Raw genomic sequence first — 20,795 nt, forward strand, 5'->3', positions numbered from 1 at the left:
TTCGTCAGTGGTTGTGCCAACTCCCGCGAAGGTTTCTGAATAAGTACAACCATCTTCTTCTTCTTCTTCATTATATCTTCTTTTATTCGTATGGTTTCATACCATTCATCCGATTACAATGAAATTTTGATCAAGTGTTGTGCTCACGCCAGCAAAGGTTTCTGAATTGGTACAACTATTTTCTTCATCTTTTTCTTCTATTCTATCTTCTTCTCATCGTATGCGTTCTTATATCATTCATCCGATTGCGATGTTGTTCCATCCAATTTTGAATTTTTTACTACATATTAACACTATTAATAACGTTTGCATATTTTGGATTCGATTTTATTTAGTGTTCTTTTGTTTGACCTTTACTCCTATTAGAATTATTTTCATATGTATATGTATTATATACCATATTGTATTACACAGATGTTTTAATATTAAAAAAGTTAATTACTTATTATTATTTTTTTAAATATCTAAGATAAATTTATCCACGAAGCGACCCTGTGCGAAGCCGGGTACTTCAGCTTGTATTATTATAAAAAATCGATGTAAACGGAGACGATGAAATTCATGCATAATGACAGATTGTATTACATAAAAAATGGCAAGCAAATAATCTTTAAGAATAAGAAGAATGTAAATAAATAATTGGATAGACGGTCCTTAAAAGCGCGTTGACACGGTCCAAGTAGGATCCAAGTAGACTTGGACCGAGTGCCATCCAAGCGACAGCTTCATACTAATTATTCCTATCCAAGCTACTTGGACCGCGTCCTACTCACCCAAGTTAGCTTGGATAGGAATAATTAGTATGAAGATGTCTCATACGAGTGCACTTGGATGGCACTCGGTCCAAGTGTACTTGGATCGTACTTGGACCGTGTCAACGCGGCTTTATCGGCTATACTTCAGTTGAGGCATGGTCTAAAAAGATCGTGGCTAGGCGATGCGCGGATTGTGCAAATGATGCGTGCCGAACGAAATATAATTTGTCATAAAAATCCAACATGCTTCCATTTAATGTTATGTTTATTGTTATATAACTATTAATAATAGTATATTCATTGACATGATTTCTTTTTTAAGTACATACGTAAAGTTTTATAGTCACGATTTAAGAATATTTTCATCCGACGCCATGACAAAACAAATCGACGGGCGGACACCTCGACCGTCTGTCTCCGATTGACGACTAGTGAGAAATTTCTTCGCACCTACTACGTTAAAGTTCCCACCACCACCCGTAATATATGAACGGCCGCTTTCTATGACGCTTTAAACGTGTCTGAAAGAAGTGATTTTAAGTGCTCATTTCGTCCCGAGACGGAGCCGCATGGGACTGATGCTGAAACCATGCACCGTAGTCCTTAAAGAAGAAAGTTAAGAAAGATTTTTTTTTGTTTTTTGGAGTGGCTCTGCTGTCCGCTGACGTTAAGCGCTTTGTGTACCCGCATACTGAGTGGCACGAATTGAAATGGATGAGTCTACAGAGTCGGGACTATCCCGCTCCCCATACGACGCTGTAAATTTCTCGAATGTTGAAAATTATTTGCCGTTTCACTGAAGTACGCTATTAAGCTTAATGCATCACACATAATATTATCGTACTGACTGGGGAAGCTGCACCGTGAAACTATAATTTTAACTGATTTACGATGCTTGAGACCACTGTTGTAGCGAGAAAATGCCTCAAAGTCAATAAAGCAGTATATATTTTGTATTAAACCAGCGGTTCTTAAATTAAGGTCCGCGGTCCCCTAGAAGGCCTAGAGGTCCTCGAAGCTATTTCAGCAATACCACGACAAACTAAGTGACTGAACTCCGTCGTTACGTGTTGTAGTGACTTTTGGATTGAAATGGCACAGTCCTATCTTGATGTTGCAAAGATGGCTCTAAGCACACCTATGACTCTATGAGTGTGAGACGGCTTTTTGTACACTACTTACTATCAAGACAAAATCTCGAAATAGATGATATGCGACAAATGACTTGAGAGTTGCACTGACCAAAACAAAGCCAAACATAGAAGAACTGGTTCAGACAAAGCAGATGCATCCATCCCATTAAAATTGTTATTTAAATTTAATGACTAGGTACATAACATGTAATATTTTCTGAATACATAATTATTGTTGTAAAAAAATGTTTTATTCACAACAGCCTATAAGCAGTGTCGCGCCTTATGTATGTGGCACCCTTGTGCAAAGTATTTGGCGCCCCCAATTTCTTTAAAATAATATAGGTTTTCTTTTTTTATTACAGGGGTCCGCGATCCATCAAACAACTTTGAAAGGGACCGCCACTCAGGAAATTTTAAAAAGTTTGAGAACCGTTGTATTAGACAGTTGCAAGTAGAATCTCATCAGTAATATTGTAGAATTATGAGACAAACCAATCACTCTTTGAGAAAATTAACGACGAACAAAAATAATTTATTGATTGTGTATTAATTAAAAATAAAAATATTCAATCGACAAACCTAACGAAATTTCAAATAAAATATAAACGCCAAAAATGGAAAACTGTTCAGTGATGGGGAATATATGAAGTGGTTAAAATGCTCCTATGATCTCTTTGAAAATTTTGAAAACAAGGAAAAATATATTAAAATAATAAATGATATGTTTCGGCTAGAAACATAATGAAAGATAGAATCGCAAGAACTTAATTGTAATCTTTAAACTTTTTTAATAGAATTCTTAAAAACCATTTTTTCCCATGAAAAACTGCTCGGCACGGCAGACAGTAAAAAAATAGTATTTGAGAAATTTTGGCCCTCGTACGTAAAAAGGTTCACCAGCCATGGCCTAGGAGGATGATAATAGCTTGGTTACCTCAATTATTAAGCTTCTATTTCCAAAGCCTAGTTATATAAATATTATTTTCGTATGGATTAAAAACATTAATAAACAAAAAGAAAATAAATGTAATCTGTCAAAATGTCAGAATTTTGGCAATCTAGATATTTTCTGAGAGTGATACTTTTACATTTAAAAACAAAAATAAATTTAAATGATGTTGGAAATAAAAATATAATAAAACATTTTGTCACATTGAAAACGATAAAAGCAAATTAGAGATATATAAGTGAGTAAACAAAGTAATTAAGCATAGCTTTTGACATTAAAGAGATACTAAAGAGACTTAATTAGAAGTTTAATATCGAAAGGCGTATTAAATTAAACAAAATCGTGTCAGCCATTATTAGAGAAACCATTTCACGAGAGATAAGTTTTTGAAGATATGTATGAAATAATATGTTGGTAATAATATAAAACCAAAGGTGTTTAGAAACTTTTATTGTATAGAGATGGAGCCTAAACATATGAAAGTGATGGCAAAAGAGGATTAACTAGGACAACTAATTTTCATTCCAACTCTGATAAAATTTAATATTATCCCATATGTTACATACAAAAATGCAACTTAGATTCAGCCATTCTTATATGGAAATCACGGAAAGCTCCATCTGGAAGTAGACTCAAATCATTGTATAAAACCACATAATTTGACTTAACAGTTAAATATTTATTTAAGTTTTTATTTATTTAAAAAAGACACGTTGAGTACATAACAAATTATTAATTCAGGACGTTCACAACATGACATTTAGAATAAAAAGTACAAGTAATCAGTTAGAGAAAAAACAAGGTAGAGAAAAAAAACAAAGCAAAAAACAGTTTTACACAAAAGAAATAAAATAAAAACTAACAATAGTTCAAAAAAAAAAATACAAATTAAACAATAAAATAAGATTTTAAAAACAATATATATAATGCATCGCTAAAAATATCTACATCTCTAGGGAGTGCATTGACCCAAAGCTTTCACCCAAAATGCGACCACGCATGTAATTGACGGGTGCATAAAAATTCTCTAAAATATCAGGATTGGAAACTATACCAGGTGAGAGGAGGGAAAAATGCTTTAAGAGCAGAAGTGACCTACGAGCTTCAAGAGAATGAGGCCATCCATAGACGGAAACCGCATGTGGTTTTTTACCGTGTGCCATACGAAACTTATGATTTATGTTCATGACAATATATGTGTACTGAGTAGATAAGCGTCTGATCCTATTATTTAATTTATATACCGTATACTGATTAATATAAACCACATACGGTTTCCATCTATAAATGTCCTCCATGTTGTGGTTGTCTATGAATCAGACGAGATGACCGCTTCGTCACATAGTAACAGAATCTTGAACAGATACATATTATAATATAATGAGATCTGAGTGTAAAAATCAATCAAAGTATGAAAAAATCCTAGTAATTGTTGCTATATTTTAATACCAATGGAGGTTTGTTGTACAACCAACATTGTATGGAGGGGCCTTCAAATCTGTAACCGCATTGCGTTTCCACGTATCTCAAACCCCCGCTGATTTTTAGCAGTCTGTTGTAAATTAGCTATGTAGTCTCAAAATATACAGTATTAATATGTCAAAAGGATTATATTATTTTCATTTCTTAATTTTTATTACTGCTTTTTGGCTTAACAATATAATTAGTTCCTTCCTGAGAGAATCTTCGTGGCAGACAATGGACACAAAGTTGAGAGCATGACACTCCTTACCCTTGTGGCACAGTTGGATGTATTCCGTAACTTGCATAGTTTCATATTATAAAATTTAAGTATTGTGTTCATATCAGTTAAACTTTCTTTTAAATTTCATATTATTTTGTCAAGAAATAATTATATTTTAGTTTACTGCCATCTAGTACGAAATTAACAAAACATTATTAAAAGAGATTAGTTGTCCACGCATAGATGTCCCAAATACTAAACCAGGAAATAAAGAGTTTCGTAATTTTTTATACAGATGGGTGATTTCTCTTGAATTTACATTTTAAAATTGATTATACGTACTAGGTATGATCTCTTGACGATCACTAGCAAAAAACAAAATCTACATACTGAGCATACAAGCATAGTAGTATACAAAATATAACCCACATTCATACTTACCAAGAAAAATGTTTTTTTTTGCATAATAAAAGTAGCAAAATATCATTACTTTATGATACAAACTTTATTTTCAGAAATGCCAATCAAAGTTATTTTCACAAACACATAAATTACATAATATTATATTTATTATATTGAATAGGATGAATATAATTATTATGGGAGAGTAGTTTTATTAGTAACCATTTTCATAATTATCAACAGTATCCGTCAGAGTTAACTTTGAAACCTGAAACACAAAACAAATACAATTATTATTAACTACCAACACTGAGTTTATAAATATTATAGAATTTTTTGTTTTATGAAAGCATCGTTTTTTCCAGTAGGTAGTCTAAAGAAATGCTAATCAGTGGCGCATTTAGTGACGTAATAGTAATAGTAATAGTTTAGGGCCCGACGCAATGACTGATTTTAAGGTGTCCTACGATAAAAAACGAACAAGCAAATTTTAAATTTTTCTTCCATGTATTCAAATCTATTCCATATTATTCCATGTATTCCATGTATCCATGTATTCAAACGTTTTTTTTTTGTTTTTTTTTTTTTCAAAATCTGTAATATAAGTATATATTATAATATACTTCCACTAATATTATTAAAGCAGATCGCAGCATAAGCGCCATAGGCGAAAAAAGTTCATGTTGAATGAGATCATACACAATAATTTCTGCCACCTTGTCGTGTTGTGTTTATGACATTTCTGTTGTCCTCCAATTAATAATTTTAATTTGCAAGCAATTGACTAAGTACCTATAAAATTTTCCTGGCTGGTTTCAGGTCACAAAATTGTCTCAACTAGCACGAATAGCAGCATTCTAGTTAACATGATGCATAAATCCCTCAATAGAACTCAATAATAAATGTACAAGAGTAGAGCTGAGAAAAAAACGGTCCTCCCTTCTGTTCCAATCAAGTACATAACATAGAAGATATATAGATTTGGTCATCCAAATAATCCAAAAATTTAAGGAAAATCATTAGGTTTGTCATACCAGATGTCTATTTATATGGATTTGATTAATTTGTGGATAAACTTCTTTGCCTAGTGGTATTGGTTGTGGTGATTCATTCAAATATTATTGTCCATTATCCTTTTCCAATGCATGTGAACTTGAAATGAAGAATTGTCAAGAGAGTACCGGTAAATCTAATAAATTTATTGTTAAAGTTGGTAGGTACTTAAACATGTTTATTCAACATAATATGGCATTACATTTATTTTTCATTTAAAAAAATCTTATCTTCAACAGAATTAATAAAAATATAAATTAATATACCTAAAACTATTTTGGTAATGTGTCAGCATATTATGTCATGGATTCCGGGATCGAATCCTAGGACTGGCAAATTCACATGTGGTTTTTCAATGTGTATTTTGAGCGAGTGGCTAACATCCATCAAATTTCAAATTGTAAAAAACATTATTGAAAGATATTATTGAAATAGGAAAATTTATCTATTACGGTTGTTAAATTAGTAAACATTATAATATTATGTACTCTAATGGTAGAATAGTTTTTCAAAATCCAACACCTCTTATCTAATCTTTGGAGATTATAATATAGACATAAACAACATTGTTATCATGTTTTATTGATTTTTTTGGATAATATCTGTTATTAAATTTGTTCCATATTATCGTTATGAAATTTGATGTTAGATGTGTGTGTGTGGGTTGGAATAATCAATAATGCCTAGATAAAAAGATACAACTATGAAATCATTATTAATTCATTACGTAGGTATGTAATATAAAACCTCTTCAAGCTTGAGTTTTGAATGATTCAATATTATATAAGACTCTCTATGGGACTGACAGAGCTCTGGCCTGGGGGCCTGCAATTTTTATTTGTGTATAGATGCTCAACAACTCCAATAATTCAAACGGATGTATTAAAATATACAACAAAACACTAAATATACACATTAATTTTACCACGTACGCCGTACACCTTTTGAAAAACGCTACTGTAGAGTGTCAAAGATCCTAGCCAGGGGGCCCGCTTCAGGATATGGGGGCCATAGCCCTCGTTATCAATGTCTGATAAGCTTGACATGACGTCGCTATAGTATTGGTTTGTCGAATATCCGTTGTTGTCGAAATCGACCTTTTAATGCAGAATGATTTTTTGTATCTAAATGGACCAGAACCATCCTTTTCTTTAAATTGCGTTGTAATGAAAACAGTTAGTATTCATATGCTGCAAAAACAACAATTTAAATATCTGATATATGATAAATATAGGATAATGTAATTTGTTTTTCATCTACTGAACATTTTACATTTGGTCTATTCGACAAACCAATCTTACAGCGACAATGAGGTGACAGTTTTCATCCAAAAGAGGTGATGGCTGCGTTGCGACCACACATGTAATTGATGGGTGCATATAACTTCAAATTTTTCACAATACCAGGATGGGAAACTCTACATGTGAGATCAGGTTTTTGTCATTATGAATATATTATTATCTGACATGGTAATAAATTCAATGTCAATACTGATTTGAAAAACATTGATACCTATTATATAACTGGTATGAAGTATACAGAAGAGTAAATATTATCACACTAGCAGATAAATACTATACAAAGTAAATAGTTGTGTGAAAATAAGAAACAGGTTATGAAAAGGTTAACATAATATTTGTACTCGTATCATTGTACACCTACTCAGATAGAGATATTCTTAGAACAATAACCCACATTTATTATTATGTCATTGCGAATAGTTTTAGTTTATTTTGTTGAAAAAAACATTGAAGATAAATGCTATGCATAATAATGAAGTGACATTGAATAATGTTTAAAAACGAGTTTGGAATAGTTCTTACATCTCCACACATTATTATGTGCCTACTTTTTTTTATCTGAAACAGGATTCAAACATGTAGGTAACTACTTTGTATGAAAAGTTATAAGCAACATTGGATTATATCACACAATGGTGTATTCCATCAAGTACCCTCAGTCGATAGTATTAGTGGTGTATAAAGTTTTGTTATTATTGTCATAGGTAGATAATATCAATTCTTTTCTTCATTTACAGAATATAAAAACAGTCATGTAGAATTTATAATTGCACATTTAATTCAGCTTTATTAGCGTTATGTGTTGTAGGTAGGAACCTCTATTATAAATTATTAATGCATTTTTGCATTTTTTTTTTTGTATAGCATATGCGATAGCATGCTGCAGAGATATCTTAAAGGTATTTTAAAGATGGTTTCACAACCATTCAATCGGTTGAATATCTTCTTACGACAAAAATAGTGCATACTTTTATAGTCAGAAGTACTTATTTGTTTTCATTGAATTAAGAATATATAATATTACAGATGGCGCTGGTTAGTTTTTGTCTTCTGTCTATTCCAAACCATAGAAAATAAGAAATATTCATTTATCTATAAAATACCTAAAATTATGTTATATGGTTTATTGGCATAATTTTAGATATTTTATAGATAAACGAATACTACTTTTTTTTCTATTATCTACTATGGCTTGGATTAAGCAGGGCTTAAATTGTACTTTAAAACCAACAAACGCTATCTACACAAATTATAGTCTTAGTTCAATGAAAACAAATTTGTTTGACTGACAAAGTTTAATGTGCACTATTTGTCATTTGTTAATAGGTTACCTACATCCTTTGCCACTGCATGTCCGTATATGATATAACTCTATCTGAGTTATTATTTAATCTATGAGCAGCACCTTGATTATCTGGATCTCTATGATCACCGGTTTCATATAATTTTGAAGAAATAGTATGCTTTTAATTATATACTTACTTACTAAATGGAAAAAAGTGGAATTTTCAAAAATAAATTTCAGTAAAAAGAATATTTTATTCGTTTTTATTATCTGCGTTTGTCATTATCCAAACTATTTTCATCCCCATATAATTTTTTTCCCTTTTCTGCTATTCAAATGCAACAAATCCAACTTGTCCTGTTCCTCTATCACAAAACTGTCGTGTGTCTGTCACAAAGGTGTTGCAAAAAGTGTCTAATGAAGTAGGACAGGTAGGACAGGTAGGTAATGAAATACATTATTACATTCGTAAATCTTGTGAATTTATTATTCATTGATATAATACAAAGTTGTATGTACAAAATGTACTAACATTTCTGGTTAGAAATAAAAAATAAAGATCGTAAGGACAAAACAAAATAATATGTTGAATAGTGGCGGTAAACGCTAAAGTTTTCATGTCTTTAAAGCAGATCAGCATTCTCCATCAGCTGTACGAGCAAAATCTGAAACATACCAAATAAAAAAAGTCGTTAATATAAATTAAATGAACAATTATTTTGTATTTTGGTAATTTTAGGACATTTTTTTCCTACATTGAAATCAAAGAGCTATTGTTTGCATATTATGGGGCAATCATAAATCATCATTCAACGTTGCGACCTTTACCACACAAAGGTTAAAATAAAAATGATAAAACATAATGATTATTATTAATTACTGATAAAAACAAATTAAATCATTTTAGAAGTATAAAAATATATTTGACTCACTTACTTATTACACAACATTGGAAAAATGTACAATGAAAATAGTTATAATTTAATTGGGTGACCATTGAAATTAAGTACCAATTCAATCAATTGACATATACCTACTAAGTATATTATTTATCCAGTCAATTTAAGATGGATTGTTTTTAATTTTTTTTTTAAATAATGAAATCAAAGAATTATAATTAACAGATTTCGTAGATTACTCACTGTAATAAACCTTTAAGGTGTTAACTGTCAATTCTTGGTGAAAATACATTATATTAATAAAACCGGTTTAGTCCTTGTTGTTATTATAACCGAATGGAACAAGTACTACATAATATTGTGTATTATTTTAATTAATACACTACAATATTTATCGTAATAATGTAGAAAAATAATATATTTGATAATATTGATCAGTTGAATTCCTAATAATCATTTGGAATCATTAGGAGGATCCTTATCTATGCCACAATTAGTTAATTGGTCATAATTAACGTAATTATTGGTGTAATTACGGCGAGTAAGTTCGCTTTCGGTTTGAAGTTAGATATGTTTGTCAAATTTAATATACTATTGGTGAAATGGTACCTACTCAATTTTAAACCCATCTCAAAGAAGCATGTACCTATCTATACTAATTTTGCCCATTTGAATTTTTATTATCTAACTTGAAGATTTTACGAGAAGACAACAATAAATAAAATACATTTTTTTGCTTGATCTATAGCTGCATGACTGCATCAAACTGAGCTTACCAGACTTCTCTCGGCAGTTACTGGCTTTCATATCGCACTCGTTTGGGAATTGTTTCTTAACGCCCGCGCTGTTTGTAGCGCAGAGAGGACTGTACAACAGCGGACATATTGCAGGGCAGTCGTTTGCTTCTGCTTCCGATGACACCGACATCAACACCACCAGGGCCACTGAAAAGATAAATAAAATAGTCACAATAATTATAAGTCTTAAACCAATTTCTCTACCGGACAGTGTGGCAATCGGCGGTAGCTCCTCTAATACTGCACGAGTGAAACGCACTGCCTGCATTTTTTAAGACTACACTCAACTTTTCATTGTTATTCATATGTGTATCACTCATTTTGGGAAGTAGAACATGTAGCATTATTATAAACCGATTACATTGAAATCAATAAGAAACGACTTACACGGTTGTCTATGTGTGGCGTTTTGTGTAGCGATTTTACGATGGTTTAGTGCGGCGACCGAACTAGCAATTATGAAATACGTCGTCTTTAATACATTGAACACTCACTGGGCCGCCACTGGTGGCAACCTGTCAGATCGGTTGACCGATTGGTACCGAAGCTTGATTTGATATAAATAAAAAGGATTTGAAGTCAAACACATTTTTATTTTTTAGAAAAACGATCTTTAAATTAAATAAATAATACAATTATTGAAAAAATTTTCCTACACTTTCAAAGAATTTAATAAACTACATTTCAATGATTAAAATAATCATAAAAAAACTATTATTACGATGAAAGTTTTAAACGAATGCTCATTTTATAATATTTACTAATTTTTAATACAAAAGTGATTTAATTATTTATTTATTCAAAACGTTTTTAAATGCACTTACATTTTATTCAATTTCATGTTTCATATTCCGTAACTAGATATTTCTAGTAATACTACACTTCCTGTCAATATCAGGATCCCATAACTCTGACAAATACATTATCTAATTAAAAGTATTTGTCAGCCTGTGTTGATATGCAAACATGCTCCAAAGATATGTGTTGATTGTTTTTTAGACAATAACAATAAGTAAATTGCCTGAGAGAAGTGGACGGACCTTCACAGGTTATTTTAATAGGCTTTCAATAATGAGGATAGATGATTAGTCATTCACTTGGGTCCTTTCTATAGATCAAGCACACATTGAAAAAAAATGGCATTGGATTTACTTATATGTAGATTAACTACTACATACATATGTTTTTGGTTTTATTTTATATTTTACATTATGGGTTAATGTCATAATTAGGATTTCTATTCTAGGAAAATAACAAATTATCTTTAAATTAATGTATTTAAGCATTTTGGATAGGTACTTTTTTATTATTACTATTTAATATGAATAAACTGAACTAAAGACGTAATACTTACAGAAAAAGAATGATAAGAAGGACTTCATGACACGGCCACTGATTATTCACTTGTGAATAAACGGCTGTGAATCTTGATTATATATTGTCACAACAATCACTCATTATATACCTATACAAAATTGTCGATGCTCAAACTTTAAATCAATATTATTATAATAAACAGAGTAAGTGCATACATCTTGTGCAAATTGAAGAACTTGTTCGTTGTATTTATAATTAAAATGTAATAAATTGAGTGGTTCACAAGCATAGTGAACCAAGTCCATTCTGGTTAGCTTTGAGTAAACTTGGTTCAAACATATTTGATTATGTCTAATTCTGTAAAGGTATGATTGCAATTCTAAAAAGTGTTATGTCGAGTACATTTATTGGACTTACTTTGTACAAAGGCATTTTTCTGTTAAAGTTGAAACTTTTTTGGTAACTTAACATATTTTTTTTTTATGGACTTGGTTCACTTTGCTTGCGAATTAATTTACTTTTCTTAGGAGCAAAGAGGAAAATAATGACACAGATGTGATATAAGTCAAATTTTATTTTATATTTTGATCCACGACAGAGGGAGATCATCTTATTTGGTAAATGAATTACTATTCATCTTAATTCATTAAAGCACCAATTATTCTTATCTTATAACAAATAATCTAGTCTGTCAACACAATTATGAAAGTCACATGTCGTTGACCCAATGTTGGCGTCTGTCATGAATGCTTTCCGCGAAATTTGCAAAATGTGAAATCTATATGTAAAATAAAAATAAATCTGTAACTCATTAAAAATATTTGATAGGTGTTTAAGTGTCTAGACTCAAGACTCTAAGTACTTAAAGGTTTTTTTAGTTTAATTACCATAAAATTGTGCTATATTTAAGACCCTACTCCAAAACATTGATGCGTAATAAATATATTATAGTTATTACCACTTGAGAAGTGCACCTTGCAGTGCATACAATATAATGCCAAAAAGAGCTTATGGAATTTATTTGTTCGAATACTTTTGACATTATGACTCTATAAAATCGGCGCGAGTACTGGCTTAAGGACTTGGTCCGTTTTCGCTCGGAAGGATATTCATTTGTCCCGACCGCTCCAAACAATCACCGTTATTTATGATGAAACTAGTCAACTTAGGACTACGTTCACTATTGCAGTTAACAATTAAGCTTTTCACTGATCTTTTATGCAGTAATCTAAAAAATGATATTTTTGGACTTGGTTCACTATGCTTGTGAAACTCTCAATTAATAATTATAGGTACACACAAAAAGTTCATGAAATTACCTCCACTGTTATATTTTCATTAGGCATTCATAATTTTGTTCCACGAAAATGTATGTTATAAAATATAAGCATCCACATGATTCAATTGGTACCTGAATTTTATCCTTGTGTGTAATTGTTATTTTATATGATCGTAGAGACAGATCATGTATTTTAGCCATTTGATCGATGATAGCTTGACAACATAGACACATCCTTTAAGATGTATACGAAAGTAAGCAAGTACAGAAAAAGTCTGGAGATCTCGGCAGTCAGTCGATGTCACTGTTTCTGGAGATTGATCGGTCTGGATACGTTCTCTTCAAAATTTTTGACTCACAGTAACATGTAGGTAACTCAATCTTACTGAAAGTACATTTCTCAAATTCATGGTACGATAGCTGTCACATTCAAAGTTACAGAGTCTTCGTCAGAGGCAACATCTTCAAAGAAATAAGGTCAAATTACATCTACCATCTAGTCCACTGACCTAATTCTATACCACGCTGTCACTGTAATGATTGTTGATTGGTCAATGGCTGCTATTGTGCTTGATAATGTAATTGTGAAGGTCAAAACGGGCTTAATCACTCGTTACGATTGTCTCATAAAAATTCTGATCATCAATAGAGACGAGTAGTTTTATGCAAATAATGCGTTGGTCAGTTGGTCAAAACGTTAATAATAAATTTGTCACATCTACGCTGCTCAAGTGTCAAATTTTAATATAAACTATCAAAATTGAACCAAACCAAAACGGCATTCGATATATTCTGTAAAGAAATTTTTGACCACCTAGTATTTTAGAGATGCACTTCATTGTGTTTCGAGTTAGTACCTAAGCCAGCGGTTTCCAACCTGGGAGGCGCGATCTATTGCCAGGGGAGGCGCCAAATTTTTTTAATAAATTAATTTTTATACCATAATATCTACAAATAAAATATTTGGAGCGGAGAAATTTAAAAATGGCGCTTTTGCAAACGCTCTGTTTTGGTAATGCACAAAACGACCGCTGGTTGCATGAAAACAATAACCTCAAATTTAAATGTCACTCGTAGCTAAAGTGTCAACTGAAGCGTGTAGGCAGGGTGTGATATTGTTTTTTTAAATTGTTTTTGACGTGATTTCTTTAATATAATATAACAATAATACATGTCTTCACTTTTAAATGATTTCTACGCCAGATATATTGAAGCAAACAAAAATCTATTTCCTGAGTTCTTGGTTAGTTTGCTAATGCATTTTTCATATTATTTTATTAATAGTAAAAAAGTCGCCTGCGGCGCTGCTTTGTTTCAGGGCTATTAAATATTTTAAATATATGGGTGAAAGATCCTGGCCTGTGGGCCCTATTCAGTATGTGGAGCCCATGATAGAATCCATTAATTTTTGTCAATGAACGATGATGAATTTGGTTGACTTCTATTAAAATTGATTGTGGTAATAAACAAGCTCATTCGTCGCATTAAAAAAAAATTAATTAAAAAATGAATTTAATATAAGTAAGTAGTAAAAACTTGTGTGTTAAAAAAGGGTCTGTATTATTTAATGAAATAAAGGGGGGGAGGCGCCAAGATTAGATTTTTTTAAAGGGAGGCGTAGTAACATAAAGGTTGGAGACCCCTGACCTAAGCACATAATTAATACTAAGAGGTAGCAATGTGCATTTTCACTTCCTTGACATTTAAATGCCAATCTGGTAAAGTAAATAATAATATGGGTAGTTACCTAATAAGTTTTTTGTCTGTTTTTCCAACATCTTAGATTTATACTTATACATTTCAATACTAAAGTACTCATTTTGATGTATAGTAATTTGATGTCTTTATCTAAGCAAGTTGTTTTCAAATTATTTTCTCACACTTAGAGCCGAGCCACACTGGGCGACTCTGGTCGCCAGACCAGTCGCGCGACTGGTCTTCCTGGCCGATTTACTCGGGCGACTTGCAGGCGACCAGAGAGGCAGCCAATAAATAATAATAATAATGAATGTACACGCAAGTATGCAAAAATACGTTCTATCCGCGGCGTGGCTGCCGGCGACTGGTCGCCCAGTGTGGCAGCACTCAATACGTAGCTATATGTTTTCATACATCGCTACCGGTCGCCCGACCAGAGAGACTGCGAGACCAGACCGAGCGCACGAACGTGATTTTACTGATCGCCCGACTTTATTGGTTGCGCGACTACTGGGCGACCAGGTGTGGCATGCTCCATATAACTGCATGCATCGGTCTGGTCTGCCGACCAGAGTCGCCCGGTGTGGCTCGGCTCTTAGTGAATAAAGATTTTTTCAAGGTTAGAATAATAAAATAGATAAAAATAGTAAATAGTCACGTTCGATGGTAGTAAATAGCAAAAAGTTTTTCTATTGTTAAAATGTGTGTGAAAAAATGTTGATGCCAGTTGCAAAACACGATTACCCGACTCGCCCCAGTTCAGATAATGCCGGATCTCTGAATTGCCAGATTAGGTAGATTCCATGATTCCGAATTTATGATAGTGATCATGCATACGCACATTGAATTAAAATTGCATCCTCTTATTTTGTGTTAATAAATAATATTGTGGAAATAAGCCGCATTGGCTTTAATGAAAATTTGCATGTCTTAGTAGTAGAATAGTATTCTGTTATCATCACTTCGCTGATATCTGATATTGAACATACATAATTCTGAAAACACTCATGAGAAAATATAGCCAATAGAAAAATCTTTTTTCGAAAAAAGTAAGACACCCGGCAGGAATCGAATGGTACATTCTCAAATCTTGTGAATTATTCGTTGAATAAAAGAAATAGTTATGTAATTGAAGATCTTGGCATAAAAACATCAAATGTCCACTTTTTTCCATTTTCATTTTATTGCATTTCTATATTCCCTGTGTATGGTTACATACAACTGTGCAAAGATATATTTTTTAAAAAAATCGTAAGTCCCTCAAATCCGCTCTCAAAAATATGCCACTTTTCTAAAAACAGCAATAGTCCAAGGAATTTTGTTTGAAAGAAGATTTTTTTAAAACATGTAAGTACGTAGCTTAATAATTGGTTATGATGTGTCAAAACCTTCTTAAATGTAGTATTATGATTAAAAAATAACAGAAATATATATTTTTTGTTTTATTTAATAAAATTATAATTTTATTCATACTATTTGCTTTTCCATGTTTTCAATTTTGTTATAAAAACGACAAAGGTCCAAAAATTGTGTAAAAACAGCAAATGTCACATTCATTTCTTTTTAAATATCTATTTAACAAACATCAATTTGATATTTTATTTACATACATACAGTGCATATAAGGCTCCTCCATGAATCTTCATTGTCAAATTATTAAAAATGTGTTTGACAACCAAGATATTATGTTTTTACCCTCTCCTGAAAAAAATGACCTTTGTGACATTTGCTGTTTTTATGCCAAGATCTTCAATTGATATCTAATAATATGTTTGGGAACCGTCCATAGAATGCATAAAAACAATATTGATATTTCAGCTTATAATCCTTTGTTCAAGTGGGATTGTTTTATATTACTGAAGTTATTTTACAGCGAGCTGATTTCTGTTGCACTAATGCAACTCTAATGCAAATGTCTAAACCGACGGAGTGAAGAGGGACGGGTCTGGACGGGTCGGAGCAACTCGGCGTGCCTGACCGGTGGAATCTAATAGGAATGGAGGAGAACGATAGACTTTGGGATGAAGCACTGTTACCGTTAGAAGAGAAGTTAGAATTAAAATGATACATTCGAATCATTCCTACTGTTATTTTACTAATGATCATTTTTTGAGAATCTGTTTGATGAATGTTTTTTTTATGCTCTTAATAGCAGATTGACAGTCAGTGATCTGTTTAACCAAATAAAGATAGCAAGCAAAATAATGATTACCAAGTATTCAAAAAAAACCATTTTTCTCAATATTTAGTAAATAGTTGTTTAAAAAATCGTGCTTGACAAAATGTTTGTTTAATTGCAGTAAGTATTTTCGGTTGATTGATTTTCATTCTCTGTATAGCTAATCAAAAACAAAAAGGTCAATAATTACGTCAGCCAGTTAAGATATTTTGGTTTTGTCCAAGATTATTAATATTTTTAGTAAAAAAGAAGTGATTAATTATGAATTTGTCCGATAACATGTCTACAAAAAATTATATTTCCTAGCTGCTAAACGTGTTTTGTATAACACAATATACTTTTTAAATCTAAACTTTTGAAAAAAAAATGGTTAGCCGGATAGTATTTTCCCCCTGGTTAATTGGATGCCCTATATGGGAAGGATTTCGGTTGGTCGCACTAGTCAAGAGTTAAGTTGTGAAAATGTAAAAAGTATATCGCACTGTGAGTGTAAAACCAAGGCATCTGCAAATTTTTCAATTTCGAGATTAAATGCAAAACAACTGCAAAAGTCGTGAACTTGATAATGTAAAAGTGAAGTAAACTGAAAGAACATGCGATATAATGTAGATATAAACCAAATATTATGGTTTCTTTTTAAAAACTCTATTTCTCCTAACAAAACGAAGACTTCAAACCCTAATATGTATTGATACCAGATGGAAATCTCCCACAGGAGACTACCTCAAAGGGCGGACCGAACCATCATATTTCCCAAAATACCACAGCCTACGTCCACTCTTCGCGGTGATCGCAACCCTCGGCCGAGCGGAACCCGTCTCCTTGAAATTCAAATTCGTCAGAATCCCGCCAAAACAGACGCGGCCTACCGATAGCGCCGCCACTGGTCAATTTGTCGGTAAAACAGGGAGGTTCGCGACCGAGAGCGGGATGACGCCGAATCTGACGGTTGAACACGCGCGAAAAGCTCCTTCTTCGATTGGCCGCCGGACAGCGAGCATCATCTCTGCTCGCCTCGGACGCGAAGCCAAGATACATATCCCGCCAAAAGGACCGCGTCGGCAGACTTCTTAAGCATCTCCAGGAAATAAAGGACCACATCGGCAGCACGCCAAGCCGCAAGCCCCGATCCTATCTCCCATCGGACAGCGAGCATCGCCTCGGATGCCAAGCATCAGCAGCTAGGACGCAAAGAAGCCACGTTTGCAGCCCGCCAATTACCGACCGACCGCCATGACAATAACATGTAACGACTTACAATAAACCAGCCTTGACCAAATACCCCGTGCGTTTCTGTCCTCCACCCCCGCTTTGACCTTGACGTTATCACGGCCTGCCATCTCCGCTTCAGAGCGCGCAGAAGGCCGGTGATAAGTTGATCGCCGTCAACGTGGGGCTTGTGGGCAGGATTGTGTCCACCGGAGCCAGCATCGACCCTGAGATACGCCAGCAGAGTGAGTACACCTGTGAACTTCCTCAAGCAGTGACATTTGCGAGTACTCACTCTACCGGGGGAGAAACACACGGCCGGTATTTACAATGTCAAATTGACTTTGTTTCGCGCGTGCAATCGCAACATCGAGACACGCGGCGATACGTTCCTCGCAGCGGAAATGACACACGAGATCGCGCGGACCGTACTCCCGCAAGTTCATTCGATGTGGGAAGCATAGCCAGACAATGCTGGGGGCCGCGCAAAAAACCGCGTGGTCCCGAAACCTGGAATTCAGCACACCAGTGGCGCCTGACAGAAGCAAAAGCATGGACATCGGCTCCATCACAAGACGGGACAGCACCATGAATCAGCAGCATCGCTATGTTCCTCCGACCAGCTGTATCATCCCTCGACCCTGGCCCACGGAGGAATACATAAGATGTCATGGCCAACGGCGTCGCGACGCTACACGGAGATGCCCCGGCTACCGACGCCGACGCTCTTCGTGACCGACGTCACCCAGCACAGCGAGGTGCCAGCCAATGGCGCTCGTACCTCCAACCCAGGCGAAACATCTGCCACCAGCGCGGATGTCTCGCCTAGCATAACCACCAGCCTTATCAAGCCTAGCGAGCCTTACGACGCTCCTCGCAAAGACTCAAGGTCAAGCTTCAGTACCAAACCCCATAACCAGCCGCTTACCATTTGGCACCGGCGTTATCACGGAGTGCCCCGGCGCGACGCCCGGCACCTTCGTGATATACCTTACGGCAGACCGAGGTTGGTCGCCTGGTCTCTGGTTGCCCAACCGGCGGTGACCAGCAGATACATCAGACACCGCCTCAATCGCCGACGGCCCAAGGCTACATCGGATCTGCAACCTGAGGGTCCAAGAAGACTGAAGCGGAAGCCAAGATTCCAGGGACGCAGCAAGACCCCCAGCATTAATCGACCAACAAGACAAACATCCGACGCCAGCGAGGATGTCACGCCCGCCTTAAAACTACGACACCTATGGCCAAACCGCTTCGACGCCTTGGACGTGCGAGAAGACGACGCTCAAGAACTCAAGGTCCCACTTCCAACACCAGACCCCATCACCAGACGTCTATTCTTGGAACCGGCGCTATCACGGAGTGTCCCTGACTGACATGTCTGACACCTCCGCGAAAACCTCACGAGGAAGCTGAGATTGGTGCCCTGGTCTCTAGTCACACAATGGCGGCGACTAGCAGGCGCAACAGGTCCCACCTCACTCTTCGACGGCCTAAGGATGCGATGAGCTGATCGATTCGAGGGAACCACCATGTGGAAGTGGAAACCTCAGCAGTTTTGACACGAAAGAGCCTCAAGCACGCCAAGACCATCGGACGCGTCAAAGCCGCACAGAGGTGAACCAGCCCCCAAGGACAAGCGACGGTAGGCTGATGGAAAAGACGACGGTTCGGTCGTTTCCCGGAGAGGTCGTTTGATACCAGATGGAAATCTCCCACAGGAGACTACCTCAAAGGGCGGACCGAACCATCATATTTCCCAAAATACCACAGCCTACGTCCACTCTTCGCGGTGATCGCAACCCTCGGCCGAGCGGAACCCGTCTCCTTGAAATTCAAATTCGTCAGAATCCCGCCAAAACAGACGCGGCCTACCGATAGCGCCGCCACTGGTCAATTTGTCGGTAAAACAGGGAGGTTCGCGACCGAGAGCGGGATGACGCCGAATCTGACGGTTGAACACGCGCGAAAAGCTCCTTCTTCGATTGGCCGCCGGACAGCGAGCATCATCTCTGCTCGCCTCGGACGCGAAGCCAAGATACATATCCCGCCAAAAGGACCGCGTCGGCAGACTTCTTAAGCATCTCCAGGAAATAAAGGACCACATCGGCAGCACGCCAAGCCGCAAGCCCCGATCCTATCTCCCATCGGACAGCGAGCATCGCCTCGGATGCCAAGCATCAGCAGCTAGGACGCAAAGAAGCCACGTTTGCAGCCCGCCAATTACCGACCGACCGCCATGACAATAACATGTAACGACTTACAATAAACCAGCCTTGACCAAATACCCCGTGCGTTTCTGTCCTCCACCCCCGCTTTGACCTTGACGTTATCACGGCCTGCCATCTCCGCTTCAGAGCGCGCAGAAGGCCGGTGATAGTATGTATATCCAAAATATGTCTTTTGCAGATGCCTTGGTTTTACACTCACGGTGTGATATGTAGGTACCTACATTCAGTAATATGATATCTATGACGGGCAAACTTATGAGTCTTTTCCAATATTTGATGCATGGCAGAGTTATTTTGCGAATACCATTTGTAAGGGATCTTGGTATTACATTTGACAGTACGTTGTCATTTAGTGGCCATATAGCTATCATTTGTAAAAAGGCGCTACAGATGTTGGGTTTCGTCTTACATACTTCCCTGGTCTTTTCGGATATTACTGTATTAAAAATCCTTTATAATTAATTAGAAGCCGGCTTGAGAGTGGGTCGATTGTTTGGGCTCCGCATCAGTTAAATATGACCTTATGGTGGTGTCAGTTCAAAAGAAATTTTTGAGACTCCTTTATTTGAGGTTATATGGATACTATCCGTACCCGAAGAAGACTAAAACATATAATTTTCA

At 35.3% G+C, this 20,795-nt stretch overlaps 2 protein-coding genes across 2 annotated transcripts in view; one reads left to right on the top strand and one right to left on the bottom strand.

The window, feature by feature from the left end:
* The window catches only part of LOC147066714 (uncharacterized), a 1,113,477-nt gene that overhangs the window by 143,504 nt on the left and 949,178 nt on the right, over positions 1–20,795 (top strand). The gene's annotated exons all lie outside the window — the stretch shown is intronic.
* LOC147066716 (vasotab-TY3-like) lies at positions 9,023–11,669 on the bottom strand. Its single transcript, XM_085955055.1, has 3 exons — positions 11,616–11,669; positions 10,241–10,408; positions 9,023–9,230 (listed from the first exon to the last, which is right to left on the bottom strand). Exons 1-3 carry the CDS (start codon positions 11,641–11,643, stop codon positions 9,199–9,201), a joined length of 228 nt encoding a protein of 75 aa, XP_085811181.1. The 5' UTR covers positions 11,644–11,669; the 3' UTR covers positions 9,023–9,198.

This window comes from Rhyacophila brunnea, unplaced genomic scaffold, assembly GCF_057557595.1.
Source record: "Rhyacophila brunnea isolate RB1 unplaced genomic scaffold, BYU_Rbru_1.0 scaffold_4, whole genome shotgun sequence".
NCBI lineage: Eukaryota > Metazoa > Arthropoda > Insecta > Trichoptera > Rhyacophilidae > Rhyacophila > Rhyacophila brunnea.